An 18397-nucleotide genomic window follows, 5' to 3' on the forward strand; every position below is an offset into this window, starting at 1 on the left:
AATATTTTGAAAGCAAATAGATAACTTTATCATGTAATCATGTTATCATAGAACAAATCAATATAAAGAATTAATTAAATACAAAGTTGAATTAATTACTATTATATTAATAATACTATTAATTATATTAATTACTATTATAAATAAACTAAAAATAATAATCCCATGATTTGATAAATCATGATAGAAAATATTTTTTAAAAAATTATATAATTTTAATTACATAGAAGATTTATATTTGATTTAAATTTTCATTCGTCTCAAATTCCATTTTTTTTTTTTTTATTCACAAAATTCCATATCATTAGATGTATATAATATATACTATATAATATTACTTGCATTATTTTGAAAAGTAACCTCACCTTACGTGTAATTGTAAAACAATGCGACGCGAAGTCGATTTAATTATTCGTGAAATCGAAGATGAACGTGTAATCTCATTTATTTGCAGTGTTTCGAGCCTCGTGTATCCATAAAATTATAACGCTGATACGTAAGCGTTAAATATGGAATGTCTAGCCTCTATATGTTATTTACACGACGTCATTCAACCAAAAGCCTGTGATGTGGCTCATAAAGCAGTATATACCTGTTGAGTGGTCTCAGGAGGCTTGTTACGTTTACTACGGACGTGCATACGTCTGCGGTTCCTGGCAGAAAGGAACGCGATTAATTTCGGTTTGACTTGCGAGGCAAAATTCACACCGATGTGAATCTTGCGCGAAAGTCTGCCAACTTTTGCGGTTTCCTATAGGGTTTTGGCACCGGGATCTGGACAAATTATCTCTGTATAGGTCCCTCCTGAAATTGAATCGTTCTGTATTTTTAACTCCGTTAACGATAATTGATGAAGGGGAAAAAAATATGGTCGATTAATCAATTTTTTGATTAAGATTGAAATGTTGAAGAAATTCGAAGAATTGTACTTTAATTGTACTTATTATTATTAAATGTTGTACTTATTGTACTTATTATTATTAAAATGTGATTGTTTGGTTCATGGTGTAAAGGAAGATGTTATGATTGAAAAATCATGATGTTAGGATAAGAAAATTGAATTGGATGCATAGTTTTTGAGAGAAATGCGTTTGAAAATAAATGAACAACTAATTAAAGTCTAATTTCCAATTAGATGTAAGTAAATAATTAATTGGAGACTATTTTATTATAATAAAAATAGAAATTGTAAAATAAAATTTCTTTATAAGGTTTAATTTTTTTAAAAAATTGAATTGTTGATTCTATGTGAGTAGTTTTAAAAAATGAAAAATTAATTTATAAAAACACTTTTATATTATTTATAAATTATAATATTATATAATTATTTTGTATCATAGAACTATTATCTTTATAATTTCCTCAATAATTTCAATTTTTTCATTTGATTTTCATATTATTTTAAAGAATAGATAGAATCTCTTGGAAAGTAAAGTTATTAACGAAGTTTCATTGAATAAAAAATTTTATACAATACAACGAACATATCGATTAATAATAGTTGATTGAGCAGAAATATTCAATTTTCTTCTTAATAAAAATATATTCTACAAATTGATATTTAAAATAAAGTTTATTTTGAAATATTCCTAAATGAATATAACTTTTATTTATCTCTTTATAACAATTATTTATTTTATTTAATTGTTTAAAACAATTTGAAGCAAATTTGAAACAAAAAAAAAATTAATTTATTGTAAAAATTATATCAAATATTTTCACAATTATTTATAAAATATTTGTTGACAAATTCTATATTTCAATATAATGTTTTTCTAAATTGCAATTCCTTTTTTATAATACTTTAATCAACCATCCTTCTTTTTATATAAAGTAAAGAAAAAGAAGTATATACAATGTTATAAGTTTTTTAAAACTATTTTTTCCGTAAAAAAACTAATAATATTAGAAGATGCTTTGACAATATTTTAACTACTATCTTCTATTTTTATTTAACAAAAAAAAAAAATTTTTTATAACTTATAGGATAATTTAAGAAATATGGAAAGAAATATTAAAATAATTTGTGTATTTATATATACGTATATATTTATTAATAATTTTTAACAAGAAGATCATATTATTAAAAGAGGAGAATTATAATTAATATGAATTCATAATTAAAAAGTATATTACAATTAATAAACTTAAACTTTAATTATAAATTATTAAAACAAATGAATTTTTTTCACAATTGAATTATCTCGTTATTAATTCATTGATAGGAACATAACATAAGCATGAATAAAATATAAACTAGCTTTACATTGTTGTAAATACCAATAAATATACGTATATATTTATATATTATATATTGAAATATATGGCATATATGCTATTATTTTGTTTTTCATAATATATTCATAGCTTTTTAAATTTTACCAATGAAATGTAAATATTGCCTTTCATTAGATGCAAAGTTAATTTTAATTTTCACTTTTATCGAAAAAATTTGTAAATGAAGAGAAAATAAATTGATAATGAATATTCAAAATATGTTTATGAATAAAAATAAAAAAATGTAATAATTTTAAAAAAGTTCTTTTTATTTTTAATTATTTACTTTATTCATTTTAACAAAACATGATTAATTTAAATAAATATCTAAATTAAATTGTTGAATTTTTGAAGAATAAAAAATGTCCCATCCACATTGAAAACGCATGCAATATTGCACTTGACAAAACTTGAATTTATAATGAATGCGAAGAAAACTTTTGAATATATAAAACGAATACTTCTAAATTTAATTACACTTTAGAAACTTCAAATATTGAAAATGATTAATAAAAAAGTCGAATATCAATATTGTTCGAACTATATAAATTCAAATCTTATTGAAACAATTTAATTAAAATGAAATTTATTCATTCAAAAATTCACTTTTAATCAATGATAAAATACATCTATGGAAAATATTTATTTGCAATATAATAATAAAATTATTAATTGAAATAATAATTGAAATAATAATTTTTTAAGATGTATTAAAATTATTTGAAATATTATTTTTTATATAACTTGCACTAATTATTTCAAATATTTTTGTGATGTTTATTTGGCTAAGAAAGGTATAAAGTAAATATAAAAACATAAATAAATATAATCCTTTATTATTCATTGAATCTTATTCTTTTTTTTTGAACCTTATCATTAAAAAACATAAGACATTTATTAGAACGATAAATGCGAAAAAATATTTTTCAATAATGTAAATATCTATAAATATGAATATTATTTTAAAAGAATATTGGGCTATCAAAGCTATGTTAAGATAACCTAAAAGAGCAAATCTAACCTAAAATACCCTTTTAAAAGGATATGCACTAAAACGTTAAGATAACCACTATAAGATAGCCAGTATAGCAGACATAACGTAAAATAAAACTTTCATTCGAATTATTTCAAAAATTAAGATAAGAATTTAAAATAATCCTGATATTTGGTTCAACTTGGTCCAATTTCTTCCCATCAACACTCAAAACTCGTTGCCCAACGATGGCAAATGTCTCTGCATTTAAACATTCGGATATCGCGCGGTATTGTTGAACAAGCACAAACGTTTAATTCCACGATATCACGTTTGGAACAATCGATTCATTATTGGCCGTACGATTTCGCGCAATCTATACCCTGTTTAACATCAATGCGAACAACACTGTAAATATGTGGACGCCGCGCCACGCCGCACTGAAAACGGAACGGACGATCGAGCTGGATGGAACGAGAGTGGGGGCGACAGAGAAGGATGGAAATTCACGGTAATTCGCCTGATGCTCGAGAGAAACGTATTTGAACTCCTCGAACGGAGTGAAAGTGAAATATTCACCGGGGCGGTCGCATGTTCCATTTAACAGGCGATTGTGCAGTGTGCGGCCATGACCGGCAGAGATTGCACCCAGGATCCAAACTTCAACGAGAGATCGCAATTTTCGCCTAATGATAGCGACAAAGCGGTGATAATGGAAACTCGCGAAACTCGTTACGTTCGCCTCGTCGAAAAATCTCGCTATCGGCAATGAACCGAAAATGATAATCCGTAAGCGTTTTATTCGCCATTACGAGAAATCGGCGATATTCGGCTATTTTATTTCGATGAGAATCGAAATTCTCGAATTGTCGGGAAGAAGATATTCGGATAATAAATATCAGGATATTTAAATTGGGTGGAAATTGAAGTTTAATGCATATTTACAATATATTGGTCAATTTGATAATTGTAAGCGGTGAAAAAGTAAAATTTACGATTGGAAATTGTGATAAAATCGCGGTGGAGATTAAAATAATTAAATTAAATTATTTGCAATGCATATATTTGTTTATAAAGTTTGTAATTAGTATTGAATAGAAATAAATTTTAATAGAATGATCAGAATTAATATTGAAGTTAATATCGATTTCAAATGGCATTATTTTAAATATATATATATTATATATATTATAAAGTATTTATGTTACATTCATATTCTAGATACATTATATTTTAATCTTTATCATAATTCATTCAATTTTTATCGATGTTTTATATTTATGTTTCTCTATTGCTTTTTCCATTATTTATTCAAAGTATAGATATATATATATATCTATGTTGCTTTCTAACTACTTTTATAATAAATGTAATAATAAATGTAAATAATCTATTTAATAAATATTTAATAAATTGAATCGGAAAATGATTTCGGAAAAAGATCGGAAAAGATATTTTTTAATTTTTCTTCTTTCTTTTTGAAATTGAGATTTACAAAGAGTTGATTGTTAAATTATTTTTCTCGCTATTAATTTTCTACATTCATTATATTTTTTTTGAGAAAATTATTTAATACTTTTAACATTCGTATAAATTTTTATAATCATAACACAATAAAATTTTTATCTTATTAATTTTTGTTTAATTGCTTCTTATCACTTCATTTTAAGAAAAGAAAAATTGAAAAATCCAAAAAAATAACACATAATTTAATACTGCTGCAACTTACATTAAAGAATATTAATGAAATAATAAAAAATATTAATGTTTATTTCTATTCAAACTTATCTTATTTCATTCATTTTTCTCAGAAGCACAACTTTCACGTCATACAAAAATTTCCTTATTCATCATAAAATGAAGACGAATGTCGAAATTTCAGTCGAAATGATTTATGCGCCATATTCCTCTGTCAGCATTTATAATCGTTTGGCAACATCGATCATTCCTGCTTTCACGATGTACAAAAAAAAACTCAATTTCCAATCTGATAATCATCTTTTTTTTATTTTCTATATTCTATATATCTCCAAATGTTTCACATCGTTTTTAATGTACATTACAAAAAGAATCTGATCAAAAGAATTGTATATCTTAATATGAATATTGTTAAATGATTAAAATTTGTTTTCGCTTTAACAAATAAGAAAAATAATTAAATAATTTAAAAAAATACGTGATATATCATTTAAATTTGAATCATTATGAGAAACTAAATTCACTTTTATTCATCATGCATAAATGCATAATATATTATTTATTTTCATTAGAGATATTTTTATACATCACAGCACAAATTATCTGATATTGCAACATATTTTTGATTATTTTAAAGGGTCGATCGACAAACTTGGACTATCAACAACGAAATCTTTCCTTAAAAAATTTATTTTATTATTAATTACTTTTAAATTATTATTATACATCTTAGCAAAAAAGAATTAAAATAGATTATAAATATAATTGGCCGTTGTTAGAAAAAGTATCTATCCTCAAAGAAACATCAGCAAAAGAATATTGAACAAATTTTAAAGACGAATTATCTTTGAGCAAATAATAAAGCAAAATAAAAAAAAAATTGGAATTGGCAGGAAAATTAAAATAGCGACAATGAAAAATAGCGATCGACTAGATTGAAAGAATGTAAATGAGCGACAGGAAAAGGCAGCTTAAAGGTACGAGTTAAGCACTCGTTATGACTGCCAAAAAAGAAGATAAAGGTTTGACCCTTGGGCAAGTCGGCATCAATTAGGATATTCGATGTCCTATTATAGGAAAAATTTTGAATGAAAATTCTACAAGGTGTTTCTGAATTATAAATAATCCGAAGAAGGTCAATTTGGGATTTAGATAAAAAAGAAAATGAAAATGTAGAATAATATATTTTTGAATAAGTCAATATTGAAAATATTCATCGAGTAAATTTATCGCGAATGAATGATTATTATCATTATTGAAATTTATAAAGGATAAATGAGATAAAAATATCGACGTATTTTTATACAAAGGCAGTAATAATATAAAATGTATTTTATTTTTAATTTTGAATTTTAATATAAATTACGTCGGTAAAATTATCGTCATTGGCATTTAATATTAAAAAATTTATATTGTAGTTTATAAAATGATTAGCGTATCTGCCCTCCTCTCAGTTATCTGGTAATTAATTAATTTTTTAATTGGAAATTAAAAATAATTAAAGTATAAAAAATATATATTGTTTAAAATAAAATTTAAATCTTCATTTACTTGTATTAAATTACAATAACGTTTTTTCGAAATATTTAGTGAAAATTTTATAATATGATCAAATAATTTAATTTATGTTATGGAAGATGCTAAAATATAATTTAACAATTTGATCAAAAATTAATGAAATTAGGGAATATATAAATAGAATAATAATTTACTAACATATCAAATAATTGCAACAAGTTGTTGTAGAAAAATAATTATCAACTTTATAAATTTTTTATAGATCTAAATACAAATGAGAAATTAAAAAAATATCTTCAAATTTTTAAATCACTAAATGGATTTTTTGTTCTACATTTCATGAAAATGATTTAATATAAATGATATAACTTTTCCATAAATTTCAATAAATTGTTTTAATGAATTTTTAGAACTAAAAAAATATCAAAAAACAATTAATATTCAAATAATTATGAGAGAATTTTATTCCAGAAAAACATTTTACTTCATTCAACTAACTAGATATTTAATTAACTAAATATACAATAATAACTATTAATTTCTACATAGCGATCGACTATATGATGAAAGATTTAATACAAAGCATGGAATAAAATTTTATACTTAATATTATTTACATATTAAATCTTTCAATTCAATTTTCATTTCAACTATCTCCTAAATTACCTCCTAAATTATTACAATAATTTACCTCAGAAGAGACGCGATTTCATCGAAAATAACTCATTGTCACTAAATCATTTCTTTGTAAGAAACAATTTTAAAAATTATATGGTATGGCGAGATTAAAATAGAACATCTTGTGCGAAAAGAAAAGAAGAATAGAGGGAGAAATATTGGAAAGAATATTGGTACGAAACAATCGATAAGATTTGCAGGCACCGAAAAAAGACATTTGGCAAAGTTGTCGGGCTCCAAGTGCTTTCACCCAAGATGAAAGTGCTTTTCGAATCTTAGCGGAAAATCTGTGAAAAGAATATATTCCGAATATTTTTACCGTTTCATCTCCAATATCGATTCGTTGCGAGATTCTGGACTTCGCTTCCGCGCTGCTGATGCGAATCCATTCTTCGGATACATCACGATTGAACAGAAATCCAAGAATTCGTCGATAGATAGATATACAGAATGTCTCACGGATGATGGCACGATCATGGAAGAAGGGATCTCTACGCGGAAAAATAAGTTGAAAGTATAGAATATAAATTTTTTTTATTTGAAAAATTCGTTTTCGAATTTGAAAGTTTTTCAAATGGAAATAAAATTAATTAATTTCTTGATTGGATAGAGATCGATATTGGAATTGTTCTACGTGTAAAAATAAGCAAAAAATATAGAACAAAATTTATTTATCGTTGAAGCTCTACTTTTTATGTTTTCGAGTTTTCCAAATTTTCAATTTTTTCGAGAAACTAATTCTTACATGGAAAAAATTTATTTTATATTTTTAATATATTTTATATTAATTCTATCGATTCATATGTCAAATTTGATAAGTGACTATATGTCAAAATTGACAAACAGATAATTTCATTCGTACTTGAAAATTTTTGAAAAATGATTTGATTTATTCGAAATCTCATGAAAAATATATTCAATTTATTTTTTCATTCACGATTGTATCATTCGTGAGATATCTTGTATATTTTTCTACGTTGACGCAAATTTTGCATAATTTATTCAAACTAACAAAGAAAAAAAAATTTGTTTTTAATGAAGTATTATGAACATATAGAACATAGAAGTTTTTTTAGTTATTATTTAGAAATTCTATTTTTTTCAGTAATTTTGAAATATGTTGTCAAGAGTATGATTCGTAATTTTATTAAAAAAATATTTGTTAAAAGAAATTTCAAGTTAAAATGAATTTTCTGTAATATACGAAGATTTTTGTAATTAATAAATGTAACTTGTAAATAATGTTTGATAAAAATACATATATATATATATTCTATATATCAAAGAAATAATAAAGTAATGAAAGTGGAAGAATAAATTTAAAAATAATAAAATGTTTAATAATTGAAAATTTAAAAACATGATTTTGTCCTCAAAATAAGTAATTTTTAAACTCTTCAATGAAATAAATTAAGGTCAACCGAATTGTAAATTAACAGATATCAATTTAATTACTTCTAACGTAATTTCGTTCAAGTTATATCCTTTAAATAATTGAACAAAAACTGTCGATAAATTGGATAGAAATTTAATTTCGATAAAAATACCTTTATTTCAAAGTGTATTTTTTTTTTTAATATAATTTCTTTCTTGATAAAATACTATTCTCTTCATATTTTGCATAGAATGTTGAGAATTAATTAAATATGAATATATTAAATAAATTTATTAAATTTTTTTTAAAAATAATAAAGTAAAAATAAATATTAAATACATCATTAATTATTAAAATAAAGTATTAATTTCAATTTGGCCATTAAAAAACAATTCATTCGTGTCTCATAATTTATTTATCTAATATTTAATCGTTAATAGATAAATATAAATATATATTTAGAATTTATTTTCTTTAAATTTCGATATTTCGAAATTTTAATAAAAAAAATAAGAATTATTTAGGAAATTATGCGTTTTCGCATGCGTCCTGAAATATTTAGTAAAAATTTTTTGCATAGAAATATATAGGATGTTACCAAACTGATGGTATAAGTTGAAAAGAAATGATTCTATATGCGAAATAAATCGAAAAAATAGAATCAATTAATAACATTCTATGCATAATAAAGATATATTATAGAGATTTTAAATATATTGTTAGATGTACTTAGATGTATTTAAGATCCATGTTGATTATCTGTCATATTAACAGAATGACAAATAAAAATTTGACTTTGATAATATTTATGGCATTCATGAATGCAAACGCAACAAAAACTTTTTTACGATATAGCCAAATGCACGAATAATCTCCAATATCGATTTACTCGAAAATGAAGCCTTGTTATTTTTTTTTTTTTTTTGACTTATTTTTATATATAGATTCATCCCTTTGTACCATCAGTCGGTAACTCTGTATATTATGAATACATGACATTCATGATTAAATACGTATCGTTACGAAAATTTACATTTGTTCGAAATATTCTTTTTAAATTCTATTTACATGTATCATACACCATCCGAATTTCCCTTAGTTTCGAAATGAAGCACACCGCTTCGTTTATATTTAATTATTGAACGCCGATAGCCAAGCAATTGCATACAAATTATTAATATTATATATTGCGCTAGTTGTGCAGACGTTCTTGTGTATTATCGTTGCTTAAGATTTCTCTGTCGATACTTTTTTATGTATGAAGTTTTGCTTGTGTGCACCGTTTACGTGCATACAAATATGTTTCTGAATGTGCAACGTTGAAGGAGTTAAACAGTTAGCGAACAACAATACCGTGCAAAAACATAATCGATAAAAAGATATACATGTCATTCCATTTTAAAAAAAAATGACAATATTTGTAAAATAATAATTGTAAAATACTTTTTGAATGATGCACTGATATTATTTACGGAATGTTTTGGAATCTTGAATTATTCACGTTATCATGATAAACTCTTATCTTTTATCCACTATATTGATTCAATTCATTAGTTATAATTATTTCTATCTTCAATGACAAACGAATGATAATTCGCACTTTTTAATTAAATTAAATTATTATTTAATTAATTTTGCACCAATTTAATGATTAAAAAATGTAAATATTCCTTCTTAATGATAATTGCATCTTGCATTGCGTATAAAACGAATTACGATATTTATATTTCTTACCACTCTCATATCTACTTGTTTCTCGTTCAAACATCAACGAAGATAAACAGCAATAATTTTGCACGGTATTGTGCATCCAAGTTTACCGCTTTAAATTCGAAGCATTCGCTTGAAATCGCTTAGAGAGAAAAAAAAAAAAAAAAAAAAGCTCTTGCAAAAGAGATCAAATCGAACGCTGAGAAATCATGTAACATGTAGTCATCGATACATTTAGTTTAATTTTGCCGCGTAAACTCGGTTCGTTCACGCGATACAAATCTCGCGATTGAATGGAAATAAAGTGAGGATTTAGTCTTAAAATTGTCGTGTAATTAAAAAAAAAAAAAAAAAATGAAAATAAAAAAATAATAATATTCGTTTCTCCGACAACAACAAATTAGGAACTCTGCTTAGCGATTAGTTTGATTTTTTCAGTGTCGAATTTGTTTGTTCGTCATGCTGCACAATAGTTGAAAGCGAAGGCATAGTTAATGAGGACGTTCTGCTGATAGTTGATTATTATATAGATTCTTTCTGGGCCTTCACGATTGAGCGGTCCATTTTCATCCAGACTATTTATTAGTGTTTTGCTCCCGTTGCGCTTTTGCGAACACTAAGTGCATCACGAGACATGCACTTTAACTTTCATTTCGGAATTTATTGTTCGTACTTAGCCCGTAACAACTAACTTGCAGCCAAGGAAACACCTTTTAATAAGGTTCCATTAATTCGATACCAAGAATTTTAGCCGAATTCTGAAAGCTGGTTTCTGTGTCTCTTTCTTTGTAAATTAATTTATTTGTCACTTTTTAAAATTTTTTTCGTAATGAATTATGATATTGATACTCTGGATCGAAGAATTGGAAATTGATATTTTTAACAATACGATAGAGTTAATTATTTAATAAGAAAATATTTGATAATCCTTTCATCGTATAACTAGAAAAATTAGAAAAATTTGTTTTCATATTTTCTTATTATTTTAATATATTAAAAGAAATATGAAAGAAATATATAAAACTATAAAAAATATTTATTTATTGTTGTATTTGTTATAGCATTTAAATATTAATGAAGTAGATTCGATTATTATTATTATATTTTATTTAATAATATTTTTGATACCATGAATGTAAAATAAAAGAAATATTTCATTGGAAAATAAATATATATAAAAATTACAAATATTTGCCTTTGATGAATTGAAAGAAATAAACTTCCCTTCGAATAAAAATATTTGTTAAACTCTCACTCTCTCATAATGATATTACAAAATAATAAAATTATAGAAATCAAAATAAAAAAAAGAATGCTATTTTTAAAAAATTTTTTAAAAATTCAAATATTTTAATTTTTTTCAATCTTTCAATCGATCGAACTACTCTAATTAATCCATATTAATAATCAAAAAGTAAGAAAAGAGTGTTGTCATCTAGGCTGCAGGTTCGTCTGTTAAAAAGTAAACTACGTGGGCATGAAAATTAATAATTTAGAAAAAAGTCTATGCGAGAAAGATGCTAATGCAGACGACTCTTTTGTTTCGAGCAGGTCGATCTAAGGCATATGGATGAGAAATCGGGAAGCAATGTGGTGGATGTCGGAGTCGACCTCTCCGAATTCTACATGTCGGTAGAATGGGATATTTTAGAAGTACCTGCAGTACGGTGAGCATATTACATTATTCATAAATAAAAATTTTCCAAATATATATATTTTTAACTGTTTCTCGATATTTCTTACGTATTTTCAATGCTCGATTATTCCACGATTTTTTAACTTTCATTGCACGTAAAATAAAAATAATATTCACTTATTTCAAATTAATCGAATTTTTAAATATTGAAATCAGTTACGAAAATGTTCATATCTTTTCATCATTTTACAAGAACATTTCCCTAATTTCAATGAATAATTTTAATGAAATTTCGTAAACGAGTGAAATAATATGTCAAATACTTTTGTTATTCACTGTGTATAGAAAAAAATAATTCTATAATAACAATAAGAAAAGATTAAAAAAGAAGTATAAAAATGCGAATGCTGAAATTTTTACGAAAACAGTTTGGCGTTTATTAAATGTCCTTTATCAAGCAGGTCGGGCAGGCGGGCATTGTCACAAGCAATTAAACGTGTCTGGACCCAAGGAAAATTCAATGTCTGATATTTTTGCGAGTTTTTTTTTTTCTTTCTTTCTTTTTTTTCTCTCGAAGGATGACGTGACATTCGGTCGAATAGGTTTCTGTTAGATATTTAAACGACTCGTCGCGTAAGTGGAATATCGTTGCTATGGTCAGACAGTCGGAGGAATGGTCAGACGCTTCTAAATTGCAACCGGAATTTCAATCGATCGAGTGAATGGACGAGGGAATGGACATCTTGCTTGTCGTTTGACAGAATTTCGCTGTAAAAAAAAAAATCGCCGTCTGTTAGAAGCATTAATGAAAAATTTTCGATATAAAATTCGTTTATCTACTTTTTTTCTACGAAAACGATGAAACAATATTTTCTTTACACGCGTTTCGATAAATTTTCTTCAATTTAGAAAAAAAATGATAAATACGAAAAATCAAATATGAAAATAATTTATCGTGAATTTAAAATTTTTTTAATTTAAGTAATTCATCGATATATTTAAAGTGATGAGTATAATTTAAATACCAATTTACTACTCTCTTGTATCGAGTTAATTTCTAAATTTCCCATTTCTTTTTCTTTTTCTGCAGAAACGAAAAATTTTACACCTGCTGCGACGAGCCGTACCTGGATATTACATTTAATATAACAATGCGAAGAAAAACACTTTTCTACACTGTGAACATAATTATTCCATGTATGGGAATTTCCTTTCTTACGGTACTGACGTTTTATCTACCTAGCGACAGCGGGGAAAAGGTAAGTGTGATGTTTTTTTCATGAAAATTTAATGTCGAACGAGTTCAAATCACGAGAAGACGCGAAAAGCACGAATTTCAAACATTTTTATGTTATTTTGATTTAAACCCTTAACTATCTCTCGTGTTTCTTGCGATTTTAACGGCAGAATTTCTATTTCTCATTTCTTCCATATTTTATAACAAATATATATATATATATATATATATATATATAAATTCGTAAATATGAAACGTGTGTCTAATAGGTTAAAAGTATTAAATTCAATAATGTACATCGTACAATTCCTGTACAAAATGTTTAATCGTTATGCACGTGAGAAACTTGAAAATGTTGTCGTCTAACGATAAATATTCTGCTGCTAAATCCTTTTGCGCGTGCATGTGAAAAAGTATTAAAATGGAAAGCACGAACGAGAATGAAAAATAACCGAAGAAACAGTGGGTTGTTTGAATAGTTGAGAACAACGTGAAAAATGTATATAAAGAGGGGAAAAGAATTCTCATTACTGAAATACGAATTTCGACGAAAATTTTTGATATTTTCGTGGGAAAAAGAATTGATCAAAAAAAAAAAAAAAAAAAAAGAAAGAAATGAAATTTAAATAATAGTTGAAAATAATGTAAAGAATGTATATAATGAAGAGAAAAGAATTCTCATTACTGAAATGTATAAGTTGAAAGGGAATTTTTTGATATTTTCACTGAAATGGAGGAATGATACAGAGAAAAATGAAAGTTTAAATACAGGATGTCTAATTATTTGTAATCAAATCAAACGAAAGATGATTCCTAAAGAAATAAATCTCAAAGAAAGAATAAAAATTTTTTATTTATATTTTAATACCTTTTCCATTGGAATTGAAAGTGAAATTGAAAGTCAAAGATATATTCAATGAATTTTTAAATTCAATTTTTTCGAAAATTAATTTTCAAATAAGAAAAATTTATTTCCACATTTTTTGTCTATTTTTATCGTGTAGAATTATTTATAAATAATTCATTTAATCAAAAGTTAGCCAATTTGAAAAATTGAAAATTCAAATTCAATACTCAAAAAAAAGCCTCGAATGAAAAAATTTTATATCTTATGTATTTTCAATCATCTCTTAATAATTAATTAGAGACACTATATACGAAATTTAATAAATAATTTTCATGAATTTATAAACCTTTTAAAAATTTTAATCTTGATCACGAAACACCGCACAATTTTTCATCTTCCATCGAATAGAGAATTGCTATTTCCCCAATTCAAGGTTTTAAATTGACAGGCGAAAAGTTTTCATCAAAAACGATCGTTTGCAATTTGCAATAGTGAATATTTCAATATTTCTGGCAAACAATAAGGAAGGCTGCATTAAAAAGTATCGATCGTAATTAAAACACAAATATTCAAAGATATAGCCAATCTCTATGCCTACTTAATATCAATCATAACCATTAATGATCGTCGTTCACAATATTACAATAGAAATCCGTCGATCATCTGAACTAATTATGAGAGAAATATGAACATGCGATTTTTTGAATAATTTATCAGGAAGAGACACATTCATCAATCCATCATAAAGTAAAAAATGAACAATTTTCAAATATGAATGTTTATTAGATAAAAGAATATATGCATAATAAGAGAAATATATTGGAAAGAATAAATTATGTTTAGACATTGTTATAAAATAACAATTTAAATACATACTTTTCTTGCATTCGAATAATGGATGTTTTATTTGTAATTATTTTATTTATTTTAGAAACGATTAATTGTAAATTTTAATGATCGATTTCGAATTTTCGTAAGTAAATTTTAAAAGGAATTGGTATATTCGCAATTCACATCTATTTACCAAAAGTATAAGCGTGATATTTTCATTCCATATTCTTGTTTATCGCACAATATTTGATATATCGCTGTACAGAATACGTATATACGATCTTGAGATTCGATTCTTTTCAATTCCTATGTATTTGTTGTATTTATTCAAGTGAAGACATAGAAAATATATAATTACTTGAATTATTTGAAATTTATTAAAATAGCCATTATTAATAAACATTGATATAACCTGTGACGCAACATATGCGTCATAAACTTTTCCAAAAAAAAAAAAAAGGGTAGAAGATGAAAAAGAATTATTCGCACATTCGATTTTTTTTTTGGAAAGCAGAAGATTCGTCATGGCACAGCCATTTTGCATCCCGTTATATATTTTTCGCCATTTTACAACTGTTTCTTGCACTTCCAAAGCGAAAATCAATATCCGTCAGGCGGATAGCCCTTCAATCTTTGGTACAAAAGTCTCGAATGGAACGGACAATCATTCGTGAAAGGATATCGCCAAGGCTCGGCTCAGGTTTTAAATGTATCGTAAAGTTAGGTTAAGTTAGGTTAGGTTTGATACAGCGAAACGTATTCAACGACGAATCAACGAAAAGACAGTAATTGCTTGTTTCCTAAGTTTTTTTTCGCGTTCTCTGCGGGAGAATGAACCAGTGCAACGAATATAAATCCCCGATGGAGAAACTTTGAATTTATGGCGGTCGTTAATCATCCCGCTAAAAGTTTCACTGGCAGAACTGCATTTTCGTGGAATGCAAGTTTTATTGAACCGAATCCTATTGTGGTGTGGATCTGCATGTGTTTCGAATAGATCCGCAATACGATTTTTGTGGTCGATTTTTGTTTTAATTTTTTTTCAAACGTTGATACACGATTTCCTTAAAATAATTCGATTTTTATGTGACAAGCGTTAAAAACGTTTTTTCTTCATCACAGTTTGTATTGATACGTGGAGTACTTTTGAAAAATCGATTTTATAGGGTAAAACAAATGCAAAAGTTGGTACGAAAATTTCGATTGCATTAGACGAAGTGAGACAACTTTCTATCTTCGTCGCAGCGCCATCTCAATTCCTTCGAAGGAATTATTATTGACAAAATCTTTTAAGCATCTGTCTTGTACAATGAAATAAAAATTTCAATAAACATGTTTTCAAATTTTCAAATTTTCAAATTTCTTAAAAATTAAAGAGAGATTTCACGATTACGAATATCAATTTATATTTAATAATAATCATTAGATCTTTTTATCCGTAATTTTATAATTCCAATATATTGTGTCCTGCACTCTCATTTCTCTCTTCATCTCGCTTTATCTAAGAAAAGTTTGAATCGCTTATAACTTGATAAATAAGCTTGATCAATTAAAAATTCTTCTGTATCAACTTTTACATTTATTTTGATCTCTTGAATCCTCCAAGAGTATCCTCACGAATGTATTAATACTCTATAAAGCCGGTTCAATTACTTTTGCTATTAGTGGAACGATCAAAGACTTTCTGGTTATAGATAATATGATTTCAAAGAGGTTCAAAGTGATGCCAGCGACATGAATGTGCAAATTCTCTCTTTGAGTAAGCATAGGAACATCGCTTTTTTTTTCTTCTTTTTTTTTTTTTTTTTTTTTTTTTACTCTTAACTTTAGACTACAACGATGGTGAAATTGAACTCTGAAATAGATACTGGAATTTCTCGGAGCTTGGATAATAACGATTTCTATTGAATAAAAATTTCTATTAAATAAATTCTATTAAATCTTTATATACATCATGTATATAAAAATAATAGATTAATAGAAAGATAGCATAGTATTTAGAACATATTAATTTACCTTTTGAAACTGGCTCATAAATATTTTTTTATTGCCATTATCATTTAAAATTATTTTAATATTTTGCTTGGTAAAAAATGTCTACAATAGAATCTTCTTTATGAATATCCATTGTGCTATCACGAGCAACGAATGTTCATAAAAACATTCTGTTATAATATGTAAGTATATAAAATATTTTCTTCTATATAAGATGAAATTTATTCGTTAAACGAGCAACAAACAATGACGAATATGGATTACCCATGATTTTGAAACTTTCATAACTTTCGAACTTTCGAAATAGGATTTAAATAGTACAAGACTCAAAAAAAAAAAGAAAAAGAGAAAAAAAAAATTTTTTAATCCGAATACATTTTTATTTTTTTAATGAAACATTAATAAACGTAAATTGTTACTTTTCACGAAATTTTTATTTAAAGTAATGTATATAGAGCATAAAGCCGCAGATGTGAGAAATCAACAATTTCAAAATTTTAAATCACAAAATGAAGAATTTACTTTGCGCTTTATTCGCACTTTGTCGTTACAGGGAAAATTTCCAGTCAAAATTATATTTTAAAAAGTACAAACTTTCTCTTGAGATAAGCAACCGTAAAAAAAAAAAAAAACGAGACAAGGCCCCCTTTCCAAAATCGTTTATTTTAACAAAAAATTTGATCAACGTCGAGGATCACCTAAGCAAACATATCGTGTATTTATTTAACGCAACGCGCGGAAACAAGGTCTCTGGTTTCTCCCGGAAACGAGAGGCATCGAAACCACCGCGTAAACATAGACATAGAAAAATATCGAGCGAAAAATTGTCAGATGCCAGTCACGCGCCCACCGTGGACAGTTAGGTCACCAAAGATTCGTGCGAGCCACGAGATGGGAGGAGGGGGGAGGAGGAGGAGGAGGGAGGGCGCCCCGAGGGCAAAAAGTCGGTAAAGGTTGAAAGGAAAAAGACGGATGGGGAACGGAGGGGCAATGCAATTAATTCCTTTATCCCGAGGAACGGTCGTGCTTACCTATACTTAACGTCCGTAAAGCGGACGTGTGTGAAATATGCGCCGAATTAGTTCCCCTCCACGCGGCTGTCGGCCTCGTTATTTTCCCTTATCTGTAGGTAGGAGCTAGTAGTTACTTTTGGCTCGAGACTATTTTTCATTTCCACCGCCGACTCCTCTCTCTCTCTCTCTCTCTCTCTCTCTCTCTCTCTTTCTCCTCATCCCCCTCACCTTCGACCTCTTCTCGCCTCATCGTTTCATCCATCCAAGGATTTCTCGCCTTCGCCTCTTCGTGTCCGTTTTTCACCCCTTCCCCCTTTTTTCCTTTTTTCTTTCTTTCTTTCTTTCTTTCTTCTCCTTTTCTCCTTCGAAAATCGTTGCCCCCCTCGAGGCAACGATCCTCTTTGTACGAGGCCTCCTCCAATACGCGACAGAATAAATAGAGGAAAGAGGAGGAACCGCTGAACGCGGTTCCGTCATTGATGCTCTTTTTCATCTTCACCCTTCGACAGACTCTTATCTCCGGATCTGGATTCTTCGAAGGAAAAACCGCGTGGTTTTTATCGACGTGCTCGGCGAGAGGAACGCTTTGCAGAACGCTTTTCCGCGCGC

At 26.7% G+C, this 18397-nt stretch overlaps 1 protein-coding gene across 2 annotated transcripts in view; it reads left to right on the plus strand.

Moving 5' to 3' along the window:
• The window catches only part of LOC122719062 (acetylcholine receptor subunit alpha-like), a 271652-nt gene that overhangs the window by 188552 nt on the left and 64703 nt on the right, over nucleotides 1-18397 (plus strand). For both annotated transcript variants that reach the window (XM_043944592.1, XM_043944593.1), the window contains 2 exons: nucleotides 11781-11896; nucleotides 12956-13124. In XM_043944592.1, coding sequence (XP_043800527.1) covers nucleotides 11781-11896; nucleotides 12956-13124 — 285 coding nt within the window. The remainder of the gene's footprint in view (nucleotides 1-11780; nucleotides 11897-12955; nucleotides 13125-18397) is intronic.

The sequence above is a fragment of the Apis laboriosa genome, unplaced genomic scaffold, assembly GCF_014066325.1.
Source record: "Apis laboriosa isolate Shangri-la unplaced genomic scaffold, ASM1406632v1 scaffold69_cov144, whole genome shotgun sequence".
Classification (NCBI taxonomy): Eukaryota; Metazoa; Arthropoda; class Insecta; order Hymenoptera; family Apidae; genus Apis; species Apis laboriosa.